This window comes from Eurosta solidaginis, chromosome 3, assembly GCF_040869045.1.
Source record: "Eurosta solidaginis isolate ZX-2024a chromosome 3, ASM4086904v1, whole genome shotgun sequence".
In the NCBI taxonomy this organism is placed as follows: Eukaryota; Metazoa; Arthropoda; class Insecta; order Diptera; family Tephritidae; genus Eurosta; species Eurosta solidaginis.
The window spans coordinates 270335570-270353491 of NC_090321.1; the positions used below are offsets into that span (position 1 = coordinate 270335570).

The window sequence follows — 17922 nt, forward strand, 5'->3', positions numbered from 1 at the left end:
CAAATTTCTTATCACAGAAATATACTTCTAAAGGTACTTTTCTACTACAATTTTCGCTGAAGAGGATTGAATTAATTCACGTTTTCCTTGCTTCGTAAATGCAACCCGTCCAGATTTTCAAATTTGGGAGTGTCAAAGCTCTGTCATTATTAGAGAACAAACCTCTAGTAATTGCATCATGGGTTTTTCTTGTACAATGCTGTTTACAACTCGGCCAATTAAGACCGACCTCGGTCATATAATTTAACCCTTTCACCCCTGAGGTTTTTTTCGAAATCAGGCGGTGTTTTCATCATTACGACAGCTAATCCTGTAATATGACTATAATATGAAATGTTTGGCATACCTGAATCCTTACCGTTATCCTGGGATATATAATCCGAATAACATTTATTAACATTTATAGGTGGGACGAATAAGTCCTAATAATACCAAAAGGGCCAAAAATGTGTACACATCTAAAGGTATAAACAAATATTGGGATGTTATTATCCCATACAAATGCATTATTGGGATTATATGTCCCAATGCAGTTATAAATATAAAAAACTTACTTTTTTCGTTATAATTTCTTTCCAATTTCGAACGAATAATATTTATTCACACCTAAACTTTACAGCAAGCGGTATATTACGAATAAAAACGGTACCAGATAGACGTTTCACACTGAAATACAACGCGTTACTGATGAAATTTTGCGACATGTCAGTGCAAAATATTGCGTAAGAGGAAATTTGATGTCAATAATGACGGAAGGCGGTTACTGATCATCAAGGAAGGCTTCAAGGTTTTATTGGGCACATTTCAATGCGTAATTGGATAAAAATTAAAAGTTGTACACATATTTGAAGTTTGCTGGGACGCATTGTCCCAGTAGGGGCGAAAGGGTTAAAGTTAGTTTTCATAACAATTAATATTGATTCTTTTGGTTTATAACGTATATGTGAAATAATTTTTTTTTTTTTAATCTACGCTATTATGTAACATCATATCTCCCTCACTAAAATTATTGGCAAGCTATTTTCTCATTTGGTTAGCTTTAATAACTCCATCATAGGGTAATTGAGTTTGTTGGCAGTTTTCTATATCACGCACTATATACAGACCAATTCTAAATATTCTCGCGGAATTTTGTTCTCGCGGATTTTTTTATTCCCGCGGAAAAATTCCTCCAATTCCTTTCTCCTAGGGAGATGAAAAATTGGGGAATAGGAATTTCGAATTTTCGAAGTCAGCTGCTTTGTCAATTGAAATTTCGTTGCGCATTTCTTATTTTGTTTAAAAAATTTAAAAGTTTAATTATTGTTGCGAATTTGTTTGAAATTAAGAAATAAGGTATAAACAATGCACATTATTGCATTTCATGTGGTGAAATGAGTAATGAATTGGTGCCACAGCAACATCAACAGAGGAGCATAAGAAGAAGACCGGCGGGATAACACAAATCCGCCGGAGTTGCCTGCATTCATTCTGCAAAGCAATTTTCTGGCGGCCAAGTCGAGTTGAGTTTGCCTTTCGCCATATGCCAAAATCTATTTAAGCCTTCTTAAAAAATCCTTGCGCCATTTCTGGATGGCTGCATCAAATACGCGAAGAGCTTTTCCGTTGCTTATATTTTTCGACTTAAAATAAAGAATATTGTGGTTGTTGTTGTATTAACAGTGAGAATATTGTGGTAGAATGTAAATACATATTTTCGCACAAATTTGTACAAATAAGTGTTCTTTCTTAAAAGAACGAATTTCCTTTAACTATTTCGATGCATTCCCTTTAATTTAACTAGTGAAAAAACTCCTATGAAATGGCAAAGACATCTCCCTCTCCCTCACATTCATAATACCTACTTTTCTCCCATAACCGGTTTCCTCTTTTTCGAACATTGTTCAGAATAGGAGGAAAGGGAGAAGTGAAAAAACTCACAAGGAATTTTTATTTAGAAAACGAGGAATGGGAGAAGGGAAAAAAACTCGCACGGAATTTTCGTTTAGAATTGGGCTGATAGTATCTATCATTTCCCAATACCTTATATACTATATTGGCCCCTTTAAAACTTGGTAACAATTTTTTATTTGTTCTCACAACCGTGCCTACATTTCTTATAACTACAAAATATCCAAATTTGTATTCTTTCGCCGTCACACTATTTTTATAGAAGTAATTAAAATTATATTCTTGTTTTTTCTTGATTGCCTCAGAAGCATTTGCTCAAAGTTAAAAAATTTTGTAAAGGCGTCAGTCACAACTAACAAAATTTTCCGCTTGGATAGTATTGAAGGCAGAGACCAAAGTGGACAACATGAATTCTATCAAATGGCAAGGGACTTTTAGATATTTATATAAATTTCGTTCATTTACTCGTACTGGATATGCATACATAATACATTAAATGCAGTTTCGTAAACATTTTTCAACTTTTTGCTTCATTTTTGGAAACCAATAGCAGATTGATGTCCAATTTTTTCATGTATTAAACTTATTATATTATCTTTCATTTCCCGAGGTACATATAGCGCATGATTCAATCACAAGAGGTTTGCTCGCCTGACAAATTTTTTGACAATTGCAGCCATTTTGCTCCCAAATCGCATTGACATCCGTTAACTGTGTTGTTTCTTTGCGGTTTTTCGAAAAATATTAGTAGTAGAAATAGGAAGCAATCAGCTTACAAATATCCGATAAGTACAGAAATACATAATTCCTTGGAACAATTTTTTTAATTTTATTATTAATTTATTAACCGTGCCATGATCTATTAGTTTGGCTGGACATATGTAATTTTATGAAAAGAGAGGACAACCAAGAAATCGTGCACTCTCATAAACCTATGAACATACGAAATCTAAACCAATTTAAAATTCATCGTTCCACGTCAAAAACTCGACGAGTAAATGGATTTACGTAGAAATGTCATTAGTAAATAATGGAGATGCCATAACGAATTGTACTCAGCATGCTAACTTATTCATTCCGTATGTTCCGGACATTTCTGCATTTAAGAATATGGAGTCGTTTGAAATATTATGTATATACTTATTTGGAATATTCGAATCTCGTGAGGTAGTATCAAACGAACGTGTTCCGAATATTCTAAATTAACGGTTTATCCAGAACACTTCCATGAATACTTAAATGGAAATTTCATATTAAAAATTTAAATACTCCCTGTGTAGCAGGACCGCACAAAAGCTTAACTCTTCTACCAAGTCAAGGCCGGAATATAAAGTTCTATGAGAATAAGCCACTTTCTTGAATTTTTTTTTTTGTCAGTTCATTATCACCCCATGCCGGCTGCCAATTCAAAATCATCCTATCTAAAAATACTTTTCAAAAATTTCCCATTTCAGGATTTGTCACAAAAACGCCCTATATCAGAATTAGGTTGAAGAGAACTGGCATCACAATGTAATTTTGTTTCTTCTAAAGGATTATAAATAGGAAGCGGAGACTTTCAGTTAATTTAGTTTTCAAATCCTCAAATACATTAATGCACTGGTCCTCAAAGTTAAAGTTTGCATTCTTCTTTAATAGTTGTTGCAATGGTCTTACAACACAAGAAAATTATGGCACAAAACGGCGAAAAGAAAAAAAATAAGAAAAAAGACTACCCCAGCGGGTTAGGAGTTAGAATATACCCGCGGTAGGTATGCCTTTCGTAAGATGCGACTAAAATACCAAATATGTTCAAGTGGTTGTGTAGCGTAACCCTTTTAAGTGGTTGCCAGCGCAATATATAGCTTCTCCAACCCAATTGTCAACCTCATCTATCCGTGGCGAATCCTGTTTATTAACAGTCGAGGCTCTGGATCTAGTCGGTGGGAGGGCGTTATGGCCTAGAGGGTCGGCTGTGGTCAAACCAAATCGTTCCCGAGATGGTCGGGCTTGGAACCGGAACGTATCGGATCTGCATCCGGCAAAGGCCTTCGGGGAGTGTCCTTATCGCTACAACAACAACAACAAGGAGAAAAATGAAAACGAGCAATACAAGAATATAACTCCTTCTTAATTGCTTTCAAATAGAAATCACTTAGTGAGATTCCTTTAAAACTTGAATCCCAAGTAAGTAACTGATATTTCAGTGGAATTAGATTCCAAATTCTTATTTTAAAGTCATCAAATACTAGAATAAGCCGTTTGTTTTTGGCGATCATATAGCGGTTCTACGTCCTATTGATTCTGCTTATTAGCTTTTTTATTAGAAATCCAGATGTTTGCTTATGAACTGTTCTTTTGTTTTTTTCTTTTTAAATTACACTAGTTACGTTACCCTTTAAATTTTATCGATTTTTTATATTTTTGAGTATCCAACTCTTAGAAGTTGTCCAGTGAATTTCAAAAAAATTTTCCTCTTTCCTTTCCACTTGTCACTAACGCCCCGATTCTAGTGTGGTAACAACATTCTTCACCACGGTAACGAAATCATGTGGCAACTTTTACACCCTTTTGATTCTACCTGCGAAAGTAGCTGAATAATTTTTTTACCCACAAAAGTAGGTGGTTACATCGAAATAACCACACAACAGCTGTTGTTCAGAAAAGGGCAAAACAGAAAAATAAAGAATTGTAAGCGCAAATAAGTAAAGATAATAGTAAACAAGTAAGGAAGGTTAAGTTCGGGTGTAACCGAACATTACATACTCAGTTGAGAGCTATGGTGACAACATAAGGGAAAATAACCATGTAGGAGAATGAACCGAGGGAAACCCTGGAATGTGTTTGTATGACATGTGTATCAAATGAAAGGCATTAAAGAGTATTTTATGAGGGAGTGGGCCATAGTTCTATAGGTGGACGCCATTTAGGGATATAGCCATAAAGGTGGATCAGGGTTGACTCTAGAATGCGTTTGTACGATATGGATATCAAATGAAAGGTGTTAATGAGTATTTTAAAAGGGAGTAATCCTTAGTTCCATAGGTGGGCGCCGTTTCGAGATATCGCCACAAAGGTGGACCAGGGGTGACCCTAGAATTTGTTTGTACAATATGGGCATCAAACGAATGGTGTTAATGAGTATTTTAAAAGGGAGTGGGCCTTAGTTCTATAGGTGGATGCCGTTTCGAAATATCGCCATAAAGGTGGACCAGGGGTGACTCTAGAATGTGTTTGTACGATATGGGTATCAAATTAAAGGTATTAATGAGGGTTTTAAAAGGGAGTGGTGGTTGTTGTATAGGTGATCGCCCTTTCGAGATATCGCCATAAAGGTGGACCAGGGGTGACTCTAGAATGCGTTTGTACGATATGGGTATCAAATGAAAGGTGTTAATGAGTATTTTAAAAGGGGGTAATCCTTAGTTCCATAGGTGGACGACGTTTCGAGATATCGCCATAAAGGTGGACCAGGGGTGACCCTAGAATTTGTTTGTACAATATGGGTATCAAAAGAAAGGTGTTAATAAGTGTTTTAAAAGGGAGTAATCCTTAGTTCCATAGGTGGACGCCGTTTCGAGATATCGCCATAAAGGTGGACCAGGGGTGACCCTAGAATTTGTTTGTACAATATGGGCATCAAACGAAAGGTGTTAATGAGTATTTTAAAAGGGAGTGGGCCTTAGTTCTATAGGTGGACGCCGTTTCGAAATATCGCCATAAAGGTGGACCAGGGGTGACTTTAGAATTTGTTTTAACGATATGGGTATCAAATGAAAAGTGTTTATGAGTATTTTAAAAGGGCGTGGGCCTTAGTTCTATAGGTAGACGCCTTTTCGAGATATCGCCATAAAGGTGGACCAGGGGTGACCCTAGAATTTGTTTGTACAATATGAGTATCAAAAGAAAGGTGTTAATGAGTATTTTAAAAGGGAGTAATCCTTAGTTCCATAGGTGGACGCCGTTTCGATATATCGCCATAAAGGTGGAGCAGGGGTGACCCTAGAATTTGTTTGTACAATATGGGTATCAAAAGAAAGGTATTAATGAGTTTTTTAAAAGGGAGTAATCCTTAGTTCCATAGGTGGATGCCGTTTCGCGATATCGCCATAAAAGTGGACCACGGGGTGACTCTAAAATTCGTTTGTGCAATATGGGTATCAAACGAAAGGAGTTAATGAGTATTTTAAAAGGGAGTGGACCTTAGTTCAATAGGTGGACGCCTTTTCGGGGTATCGCAATAAAGGTGGACCAGGGTTGACTCTAGACTTTGTTTGTACAATATGGGTATCAAAAGAAAGGTGTTAATGAGTTTTTTAAAAGGGAGTAATCCTTAGTTCCATAGGTGGATGCCGTTTCGCGATATCGCCATAAAGGTGGGCCAGGGGTGACTCTAGAATTCGTTTGTGCAATATGGGTATCAAACGAAAGGAGTTAATGAGTATTTTAAAAGGGAGTGGGCCTTAGTTCTATAGGTGGACGCCGTTTCGAAATATCGCCATAAAGGTGGACCAGGGGTGACTTTAGAATTTGTTTTAACGATATGGGTATCAAATGAAAAGTGTTTATGAGTATTTTAAAAGGGCGTGGGCCTTAGTTCTATAGGTGGACGCCTTTTCGAGATATCGCCATAAAGGTGGACCAGGGGTGACCCTAGAATTTGTTTGTACAATATGAGTATCAAAAGAAAGGTGTTAATGAGTATTTTAAAAGGGAGTAATCCTTAGTTCCATAGGTGGACGCCGTTTCGATATATCGCCATAAAGGTGGAGCAGGGGTGACCCTAGAATTTGTTTGTACAATATGGGTATCAAAAGAAAGGTGTTAATGAGTTTTTTAAAAGGGAGTAATCCTTAGTTCTAAAGGTGGATGCCATTTCGCGATATCACCATAAAGGTGGGCCAGGGGTGACTCTAGAATTCGTTTGTGCAATATGGGTATCAAACGAAAGGAGTTAATGAGTATTTTAAAAGGGCGTTAGGGTTAATTCTATAGGTGGACACCTTTTCGAGATATCGCCATAAAGGTGGACCAGGGGTGACTCTAGAATGAGTTTGTACGATATGGGTATCAAATTAAAGGTATTAATGAGAGTTTTAAAAGGGAGTGGTGGTAGTTGTATATGTGAAGGCGTTTTCCAGATATCGACCAAATGTGGACCAGGGTGACCCAGAACATCATCTGTTGGATACCGCTAATTTATTTATATATGTAATACCCGCCAAGATTTTAAGGGTTTTTTATTTCGCCCTGCAGAACTTTTTCTTTTTCTTCTTCTTAATATGGTAGGTGTCACAACCATTTTATAAAGTTTTTTCTAAAGTTATATTTCGCGTCAATAAAACAACCTTACCATGTTTCATCCCTTTTTTCGTATTTGGTATAGAATTATGGCATTTTTTAATTTTTCGTAATTTTCGATATTGAAAAAGTGGGCGTGATCATAGTCGAATTTCGGCCATATTTTATACCAAGATAAAGGGACTTCAGATAAGTACGTGAACTAAGTTTAGTTAAGATATATCGTTTTTTGCTCAAGTTATCGTGTTAACGGCCATGCGGAAGGACAGACGGACGACTGTGTATAAAAACTGGACGTGGCATCAACCGATTTCGCCCATTTTCATAGAAAACAGTTAACGTCATAAAATCTATGCCCCTACCAAATTTCAAAAGGATTGGTTAATTTTTGTTCGACTTATGGCGTTAAAAGTATCCTAGACAAATTAAATGAAAAAGGGCGGAGCCACGCCCATTTTGAAATTTTCTTTTATTTTTGTATTTTTTTGCACCATATCATTACTGGAGTTGAATGTTGACATAATTTACTTATATACTGTAAAGATATTAAATTTTTTGTTAAAATTTTACTTAAAATTTTTTTTTTTTTAAAGTGGGCGTGGTCCTTCCCCCGATTTTGCTAATTTTTATTAAGCGTACATATAGTAATAGGGGTAACGTTCCTGCCAAATTTCATCATGATATTTTCAACGACTGCCAAATTACAGCTTGCAAAAGTTTAAATTACCTTCTTTTAAAAGTGGGCGGTGCCACGCCCATTGTCCAAAATTTTACTAATTTTCTATTTTGCGTCATAAGTTCAACTCATCTACCAAGTTTCGTCGCTTTATCTGTCTTTTGTAATGAATTATCGCACTTTTTCGGTTTTTCGAAATTTTCGATATCGAAAAAGTGGGCGTGGTTATAGTCCGATATCGTTCATTTTAAATAGCGATCTGAGATAAGTGCTCAGGAACCTACATACCAAATTTCATCAAGATACCTCATAATTTACTCAAGTTATCGTGTTAACGGACGGACGGACATGGCTCAATCGAATTTTTTTTCGATCCTGATTATTTTGATATATGGAAGTCTATATCTATCTCGACTCCTTTATATATGTACAACCAACCGTTATCCAATCAAACTTAATATACTCTGTGAGCTCTGCTCAACTGAGTATAAAAAGTGTTGCCTCTTGCTATACATATTTGTTTACATTATGTACTTTCACACAATAAATTACAATATACCTATGTAGAAACCTAACATGCATAATATGCATATACACATCGTCCCGTTTATTCGTTAACCTCGTATCTACAAGTGAAGGGCTAATTAAACTTCCTTAACCCTAACGCCATAGTTGTAACCATACCCATATCCATAACCATCACCAATGTGATCGATTAATGGTGCCTTAACCTAAAAATCGTGAAAATTTCATATAAATGAAGAAAACGCAAGAAATTACAAACATATTCCACAAAAGATAAGTCTCTTAGTAAAACGTATCTAAACAACGTATCCAAAACAATAAATAAAATATACAAAAAGTTAATAAATTCACCAACTCAAATATTTTTAGGTTAAGGATATGGCGAAAAAGCAAAAACCAATTGGTTGGCTATGGTATGGTTATGGCGTTTGCGCTGTGGTATGGCACCATTAATCGATTACATTGATTTCCATAAGGTAGGTCCGATCAGCTGTTTTATCTGGGTATGGTTTTATGGTTCTAAGTCACCATTAATTGGCCCTTGAGACATTTTCGGTAAAGCGAACACGGTTGCCACACCATATTTTCATTTGGGACCAAAATTCATCGAAAAAAAGAAATTTTTGTTTTATTTTATTAGTATAAAATACAAAATTTTAGGATGGTTCTATATAAAATTTGACTAAACATAGTGAAGACTTTCCTTTAATTCAAGCTGAACAAACAAATATATGGGCATACAACCAAAAATGATACTATATTTTGACATAGGATAAGTCTATGTCTTCCACCAACCAAACGTTGTGAACCTAGTTTTGGTGACAAAGCTCTTGGTTCCAGCATTATGTTGTTGATTGCAATGAAATAAAATGTATGGTGCAGTTAGGTTTTAGTAAGAAACGGTTCAAAATTTTGCGTTCTGGTGTTGCCGAACTATGTACGTGGAAAACTCAGTAAATCATAAATGAAACTAGGCAATTTTGTTAGTGCTATTTTTATAGATGCTTACCTTTTCTCTTAGCGTTTAAACTTAATATCAGAGCCTAGATTCAGTAAGTGTGAGTTTTGATCCCATGACTCAGGGATTCTGCTAGCACCTACGGGCATGATTTTATACAAAACATTTCTTCCGAAATCAAATCTCTTTTGCATTTGCTTCCTTCTGTCTTCGAGTTAAAATATTTCTTGTGCGAAGATACTTAGTTTTCAATTACCTTGCGTGGCTTAACACCACAATAGTCCTGGAATTCCTTGAACTCATTGAGCTGGGTGAGAAAGATTTAAATATGAAAGTTCCAAACGAGAAGTAATGCATCGAATTTCTTTGTATAAGCTTTGAAAGTGTTAGGTCACTACAAAGTGCTCGCTATAAGCTATGCTAGGCGAGAAGAAATTTTTTTTTCATATATTTTACATAGTGCTGTATAACCGATCGAAATAACTAGCCGTTATTAATATTATTATAAAACAAGAGTTTTTTTTTATTAGTCGGTTATTTCAACAACAATTAACGACAATGTGTTTGCCAACACTTTTCTTTTTAATGCCTGGCATAAATTATATCCTAGGTGAAATGTTATTGTTCTGGTACATTTTACTGACTGAGCAATTTTTTATGGTGAGAGTTCCATTGAAGTAAATTCAAAATTATATGGGGGCTAACGAAAGTGTGGCGAATATTTCGGCAATATTGTGAATTTTTACCTGAGTGAAAAGAAAGAAAAGTACCAATCGTGGCTACTGCCTAAAAAGGACCAAAATTGAAGAAACGGGACCAGCGGACCAAATGGGGTTGGAAGGGACCATTTTTGGTCCAAATGGACCAAAGTGGCTACCGTGAAAGCGAAGAAAACTACCTTTCAAATTTCTCCACAGACACTGGTGAGTTTCTTGGAGATGACAGCGTTACCACTTGGGCCAGAATCGCGAATAAAAGAACTGGTAACGATATTCGGTTATATAATGTTCTGGGAACTATTTTACCGGTAACGCTCAGAATCTAGGCGTAAAACGCAAAATCACGCTCTTCGTTGTTGTTGTTGTGTTAACCGTGCTTCGCCCCATTCAGTAGGTGAGAGCACTCACAGATCCTTATCAAAGGTTGAGTGGTTAGGTGCTTACGAAGATGTTAACTTCGTTATCATCTCAAACGTCACTTCCAATAACATTCGCGCCCTTAGAATCCTCCAGCATCTCCATCATACTAGCAATTTCTTATTAGAAAACCACTTAAACTATGCGAACTTTGAGCTTCCACTTAAATATAAAAAGTAGTTTTTTTTTGCTGTTTCCAGCTCTTAGGTAAATTAAAAAAAAATGTACTTTTCACTCACTAAACCGCCGCCAACAATCGCCACTTTCAGTGGTACACGGGAATTGACACCGTTTCTATTTTCCTCTGAATATGTTATAGTTTGAGACATTTTCGCTACAAACTAATCCAAAAGAAATATCCTCTTATAAATTTCACGATTTCTGAATTGCACTACACTGCTGATGCGCTGCTATGAAACCAAGCGAGATTTGATACTGCTCGTTAAGTAACTGAAGGCTTTGGAATATGCAACCACAATGAATGAATACAAAATTAAAACAAACTGAGCGCATAAATGCGAACACGATCATATTTACACACTGATAAGCATTGTACATTAGGGTGTCTGCTATTTTCCAAGTTTTTTCTGAGGCAGCTTCAAATTTCAAATATTTTTTCAACTAATCAAAGAAACAGATAGTCACTCTCAACCAATTGGCAGCAGATAAACTAGGACAAAAACTAAAATGAAAAATAAATAATTTAGCTAAGATATTAATAACAAGTAAAGGTGTTTAAGTTCGGGTGTAACCGAACATTATATACTCAGCGTGAGCTTCAATTGTACATTTCATTTCAGATAAATTACTTTTCTACATAACACGTGGCACCGCCCGTTTAAAAGAAATGCCTCCCCATTTCCTCTTACAATAAAACTTGATAAGTGAAATATCATTGATTCAAAATAATTTTTTACTAAATTATAGCTTATTATTCTAGTCTACGACCCTTTTAAACTTGTTTTATATCTAAGTTGTCGTGGTCTTCAATCGATCTCGTCCATTCTTTCTAGTACGGCTCCCGAAACATGGAAAATTGCTTAGTCATAAAAGGTGCGGTACCACGCCGAATTCTTTAAATTTGAAGTTTTTCTTATTTATTGCTATAAATCCACTTGGGAAATGAAATACCATTGATATAAAGCCCTTATTTGCAAAGATATAGCTTATTTTATTCGTCCACGACCCTTTTAAACATCTTTTATATAAAAGTGTGCGTGGTCCTTAACCGATTTCCTTAATTTTTCTTCAAAGCATTCCTTATATTAAAGGCAACCTCTCTGCCGAATTTTGTTACGATATGTTTAACGATTTTTGATGTTTGATTAATAATATTTGTAAAATTGATTTTATCACAAGTGGGCGGTTAAAATTTAAAATTTTTTATCAAGAGTCGCAATATCAGTCCACACGTCAAATTTCAACATTCTAGGTGTATTCTTTACTAAATAATCAGGTTTTTTGTGTTTTCCAAAATGGTATATATATAAAAAGTGGGCGTGGTTTTAATCCGATTTCGCTCATTTTCAATACCAATCTATTCCGGGTCTAGATAAGCTCGTGTACCAAATTTGGTGAAGATATCTCAATATTTACTCAAGTTATCGTGTTAACGGACAGTCGTACGGACGGACGGACGGACGGACGGACGAACATGGCTCAATTAAATTTTTTTCGACACTGATGAATTGGATATATGAAAGTCTATATCTATCTCGATTCCTTTATACCTGTACAACCAACCGTTATACAATCAAAGTTAATATACTCTGTGTGCAAAGCACGCTGAGTATATAAATTGAATAAACTTAACAGAAGGTACAAGGTTTCCGAAAGTGTGTTTTTTTTTATAATTTTATAACAACAAGCAGAGCTGGGTAGTAATAATTACTTTAGGAATTAAATTACCGTCAATTCCCATTACAAGTGCTTGGGGAAAGTAATCAATTCCCTTTCTCCACAGTAAAAGAATTGATTACATTTCAATTCCTTAAAAAAAGGGACTTAAGTACAAACATATTTTTTGTTTTTAATGAAAAAAAAATAATAATAATAATATGAGGACGCAAATGTAATTTCTGTCGCAATACTTTCGAAAGGAATTGAAAATATAATTGAAAATTATCCATTTACATTACAAGGAATCCCAAAAGTAATTAGAAAATTCCTATTACTTAAATTACTTGGAAAAGTAATTGGAAAACTCTTAGTGTAACAAGCAAGGCTAACTTCGGGTGTAACCGACGTTTCTGGAGCCATAACTCGACGAAAAATTTGGTGTTTAACAGGAAATATTTTCAGTAAAAATGGACTAAATCGGTTAAATCGCCTTCTTTTATGTACAAGATTTTGTAAAAGTGCGTAGATGCAGGTAATAACCTATTTCTAGTAAAATTTGGAAAATTTATAACCCTGTCGTTCTTTTGTAATGACGCTTTTTAGTACAATGACGCTTGTGTGTTTATGTTTATTGTTCTGTTATATCTTTGTTTTAAAATAAACAGTAGGGAAATCCCCATATATGAAGGCAAACTGCATTATTACCCACTCAAGGTCATTGGTGTTAGCCTCTGTATCCTTTTTGCTTCTTTTAAACGAAAATTAGTTCAGAATAGAACCATACATATATAGATTATTGCGCAGCCTTGTAACAATATTAAGCGCACAAAACAAACAACAACAGCATTTCAAGTGTACATCTGGGTATGCAATGTTAGGTTTCACCCGCACTTAGACTTCCTTACTTGTTTTTTTAAAAAGTGCGCGTGTTCGTCATCCCATTTTGCTAATTTTTATTTAGCACACATATAGTAATAGGGGTAACGTTCCTGCCAAATTTCATCATGATATCTTCAACGACTGCCAATTTACAGCTTGGAAAACTTTTAAATTACCTTCTTTTAAAAGTGTGCGGTGCCACGCTCATTGTTCATAATTTTACTAATTTTCTATTCTGCGTCTTAAGGTCAACCCACCTACCAAGTTTCATCGCTTATCCGCACTTTCTCGGTTTTTCGAAATTTTCGATATCGAAAAAGTGCGCGTGGTTATAGTCCGATTTCATTCATTTTAAATAGCGATCTGAGTTGAGTGCCCAAGAACTGATATACCAAATTTCATTAAGATAACTCAAAATTTACTTTATCGTGTTCACGGACAGACGGACGGACGGACATGGTTAAAATCATTTCTTTTTCGCCCAGATCATTTTGATATAAAGAAATCTATACCTATCTCGATTAGTTTATGCCATTACGGGGTATCGTTAAGCGAACAAAATTAATATACTCTGTGAGCTCTGCTCAGCTGAGTATAAAAAATATTATTATTATTATTATTATTTATTTATTTGCATAATAAATTATACAATAAACTTAAAGCTAGGCACTAACGACTAAGGTTTTCAGCCTGCAATTATAAAAGTCAAATATCAAAATATAGTTGACAAGTTCTCAGTATTTTTGTAAATATTTTAATATTTTCTTCAGATGTAATTGTTAGTAGTTCTGCCATGGTTTTGTTGTGGTTATTACAAGTGTTAGAGATTGTATTGCAATCAAATATTAGATGTGGTACAGTTAATTGTGCTTGGTCGCAGAGGTTGCATATCGGCGGCGAGGTTCGGGAAAATATGTGGGAGTGGGTGAGCCGTGTATGACCCAAGCGTATCTGAGTGTATTTTTGAAGGTCTCTTTTGGGAATATTGCGTGGGTATATGGCTGCTTTTCCATTAGGGTTAATATTCTTGTATACATGCTGGTAATTGTCCCAAATCTCCCGTTTGTAGGTACTTAATGCCGTGTTAACGGTTCGTAGGATATCTGATCTATGCTGTGTGGATTTAAGTTTTAGTGGAGCTGAGGTGCTGAATTTTGCTGCCTCGTTGGCCATAGTGTTACCATGAATCCCGGCATGCCCAGGGATCCACATAATTTTAATTTTTTGCGGGAAGCTGATGAGTATATCTCTTATTTCGCAAATGGAATCATTATAGTGTGATATGTTCATCACAGCTTTTATGCAGGATTGTGAGTCGGAGCACACCACGTGCTTGCCTTTTTGGGTTTTTAACCACTTTACAGCATCAAGTATAGCTTCGGTTTCAGCAGTGAAAATTGAACTGTCCGGACTGAGTAACGAAAGTTGTATGGTATCATAGTTATGGTTCACAATAGCGTACCCTGTAGCTGCTGCGGTTTTGGATCCGTCTGTGTAGTGGAATTGCCATCCGGCAGCGGTGTAGCCTTCGGCTGTCTTTCGGAAGAGGGTAATGTGAGCACTTTTACTTGTAGAATGTTTCGAGAGATTCATAAGGGTTGTTATGATGCAAGTTTTTTGAGTATAAAAAATATTTTGCGATTCAAAGCGTGATTGTATGTGGCCACACTGCAGGTAGTGGGCATCAGGTTAATAAAACCGCACGAGAATTTTTCCTAACCCTATCGTATTTTCGAGGTCATGTCGAGATCATGTTGGGTGATATTTTGGGCTCATATCAGGATTATTTATAGATCATTTGAGAACCACTTCGGAGTCATTTCGGAATGATTTTGTAGATTCTCTCTTGATCCTCTTAGGCATCACTTCCGGATGGTTTTTTGGGTCATTGGGAGGTCACTTCAGGTAACTTCGATAGCTATTATCTTAAAAATTGGCATTTGGACTGTCTATATAAAGGCTATTCAATCCGCTTGAAAGAGCTTTCAATACTAAATAAATATTAAAGTAAAAAAACATATAAGAATAAGCGTTCCAGCTGTTAGGTGTACGGACCCCTAAATAACCCCAAATCATCCCGATTTGATCCCGAAGTGCAAGGACCTTAATAAAGTACGCAAAATCATTCGGAAACGGCCCTAAATCGGACTTTTAGTGATCTAAAAATCTCCACAGGGGACCCGAAATAAAATAGACCACGTAATTAGTTCCAAAAATCATTCCGAGTGACAACCAAGTTACTGCAGGAGGACCACAAGATACCTATTCCCCAAAATTATTCCAAAAAGACCCCCAAATGATCCCGAAATGAGACCGAAATATCACCCAAAATGTTCTCGAGATCATCCCAAAATGCCACCTATATAATCCATGATACCAATCCTCAATAATCCTTTAAAAATTCAGAATTTATCCCGAAATGATCCTAATGTCACCTCGAATTGAGCCGAAATTACCACGAACGCCGAACGGAGCATAAACAATACATTTTTTTTATTGCTCTAAACCACGACGTAGCGCATAGCAGAGCCGGAGAAATGCTATCACATTTGTATGCTATGGCTCTGCTCCATACATGATGAGAGCCGGAGCAGTAGCAAACGGAAAAACTCCAGAATAGAAAAGGATTTTCAATCACTGGTGTGCGGTATCCATATAGCAACCTTCCTATGATATGGGAGGGTAGAAGACGCCCTTACTTAGCTGGGAAGATTAGGAGAATAATGGTTTTATATGACTTGATGTTTCCAAATGCCTTGTGTACCCACTCGCAAGAAAAATCTGATAAAATAATGAAAGGTGTGATCCGAAAAGTCATCCGTATCAATCGGAATAAGTTCTTATATACGAATTAACTTGTAGTTTTTCAATTACTGTCACATTTCCTTTGAGGAATGGAATGGGCGAATTGAAAGTCCTTTTGCAATTCCTTGTAATGTAATTGAAAACAAAAAAATCAATTACATTTCCAATTTCGTTCGAAAGTACTGGGGCAGATTTTACATTTGCGCAAAGTATTTTTTAATTGTTTCAATTACAAACAAAAATTTCTTGTAGTAGAGCCTCAAAAGAAACGAAATTACTTTTGGTATTTTTTTTTTTTTTTTTGGAATTGAAATGTAATCAGTTCCTTTCAGAGCTGTAAAACTGCAATCATTTGAAATTTTAAATCATTGATTTGAGAATGCTTGCTCTTCATTCATTCATTCCTTGTGAAGGAATGTGGCTTAAAAGTTAACCCATTATTCATTCAGTAGTGGAAAAAAGATTGCCCTCCTGAATTCGAAGAAAGAATGAAGTAATTGAATGAAACACAAACATTTTTATACACAGAATAAGCATTCAAATAAATGGGGCCTTTGCTGAGTGTGCACATACTTTTCTAGTACCAATCAATTATGAAAAATGTCGTACATGCACAAAACCCTCTCAAATATCACATGGTTGCATTTAATTAAAACCACTTCAAAATATCAACACAAAAATTTAATTATTGTCCGTGATGACCAGTTTATTCGTTATTTAAATAGTAATAAAAAACACAGAGAAGTTAACTGGAAAATTATTTTTATTGAAATTTTCCTAAAAATTTAATAATAAAAAAATGTAAAATATTCCCTGTTTTAAAAATTGTCATCGTTTCAAATAAGTGTTGCCAATGTGCCATATAAAAGGTACTTGCATGAAAAAGTACTAACCTACATTTGAACGTCCTCAATTGGTGATTAAACAATTGAAGAAAAGGCAATTCAATAAAAAAAAGCTCTTAAGTTCCTTCATATATTCTTCTGGTCTAATACTGTATCTATACTCGTTTGTGGGTTTGCAAATTGTAATAGCAATATACTAGGTTTCTCTAATACTGTTTTCACACAGACGGCTTATTGAATAATAAAGGCAGTTTTCTACATTAAGACGCTTATTGAGCTCAATCTTCCCTACAAAACTCGAATCTATAATTATTTCATTAGTAGCTAATCGAATGCCTAATGAAATCAAAAGCACAATGCAACTCTGTTGGGCGCGTTCAGTTTCTTAGTTTTTGGTGTGTTCAGTGCTTAAAAATGTCATTTGTCAAAGTAAATGTCATTGTCTGCATGGCGGAACGATACAAGGTGGCCGCATCGAACAGCTGATTATAACCTTTTTTTTATTTGATTTAATACATCAACTTCCGGCGCAGTACGATTTTGACATTTGTCCATCGAATTTACAAAAACAAAGTACATGGAATTCTTATTTATGTATGTAGGTATGTCACCATGCTGCCACCTTGTATCGTTCCGCCATGATTGTCTGTCATATAGCATTGTCATTTTATTCGCTTGACATTCCTTCATACTAATCGAGCAGTTACTTCTGTGTGAAAGCAAAAAATTTACGATTTCATTAGAAGGTGAAATGAGATCATTAAGTTTCTGTGTGAAAAACGTACAATTCTTAAGAAAAATATTCTAAACACAATACAGTCAATTAACCGAGGCTCTATAGGTAGTTGTAGCTTTTTTGATAGCGAAGAAAATTGACTTTGAATACAAATATACTCAAGTAAGATAGAATTCAGCAATTTCAATCTTTTACCAATGCCGTGCAAATAGGCAGATAGACTAATGGTCCTTCTCAATCACTCGGGTCCTATATTTATATCCCGTCAAACACTGTCAAAACATCAGCTTTAAAAAACTGTAGTCCGATGGAGCAAGTCAATCTCTTTGTGGGGAGGGAAATTAATAACCTAT

The 17922-nt window shown here is 35.5% G+C and overlaps 2 protein-coding genes across 3 annotated transcripts in view; both read right to left on the reverse strand.

The window, feature by feature from the left end:
- cn (Kynurenine 3-monooxygenase cn) overlaps positions 1 to 10943 on the reverse strand; it is a 139052-nt gene extending 128109 nt beyond the window's left edge. For both annotated transcript variants that reach the window (XR_010951343.1, XM_067776458.1), the window contains exon 1: positions 10705 to 10943. Coding sequence is in view for 1 of the 2 variants with exons in the window: in XM_067776458.1 (XP_067632559.1) it covers positions 10705 to 10794 (90 nt within the window). In the remaining variant the exon portion in view is untranslated. The remainder of the gene's footprint in view (positions 1 to 10704) is intronic.
- Rad51D (Rad51 recombinase D) overlaps positions 1 to 17922 on the reverse strand; it is a 78333-nt gene that overhangs the window by 38340 nt on the left and 22071 nt on the right. The window lies entirely within an intron of this gene.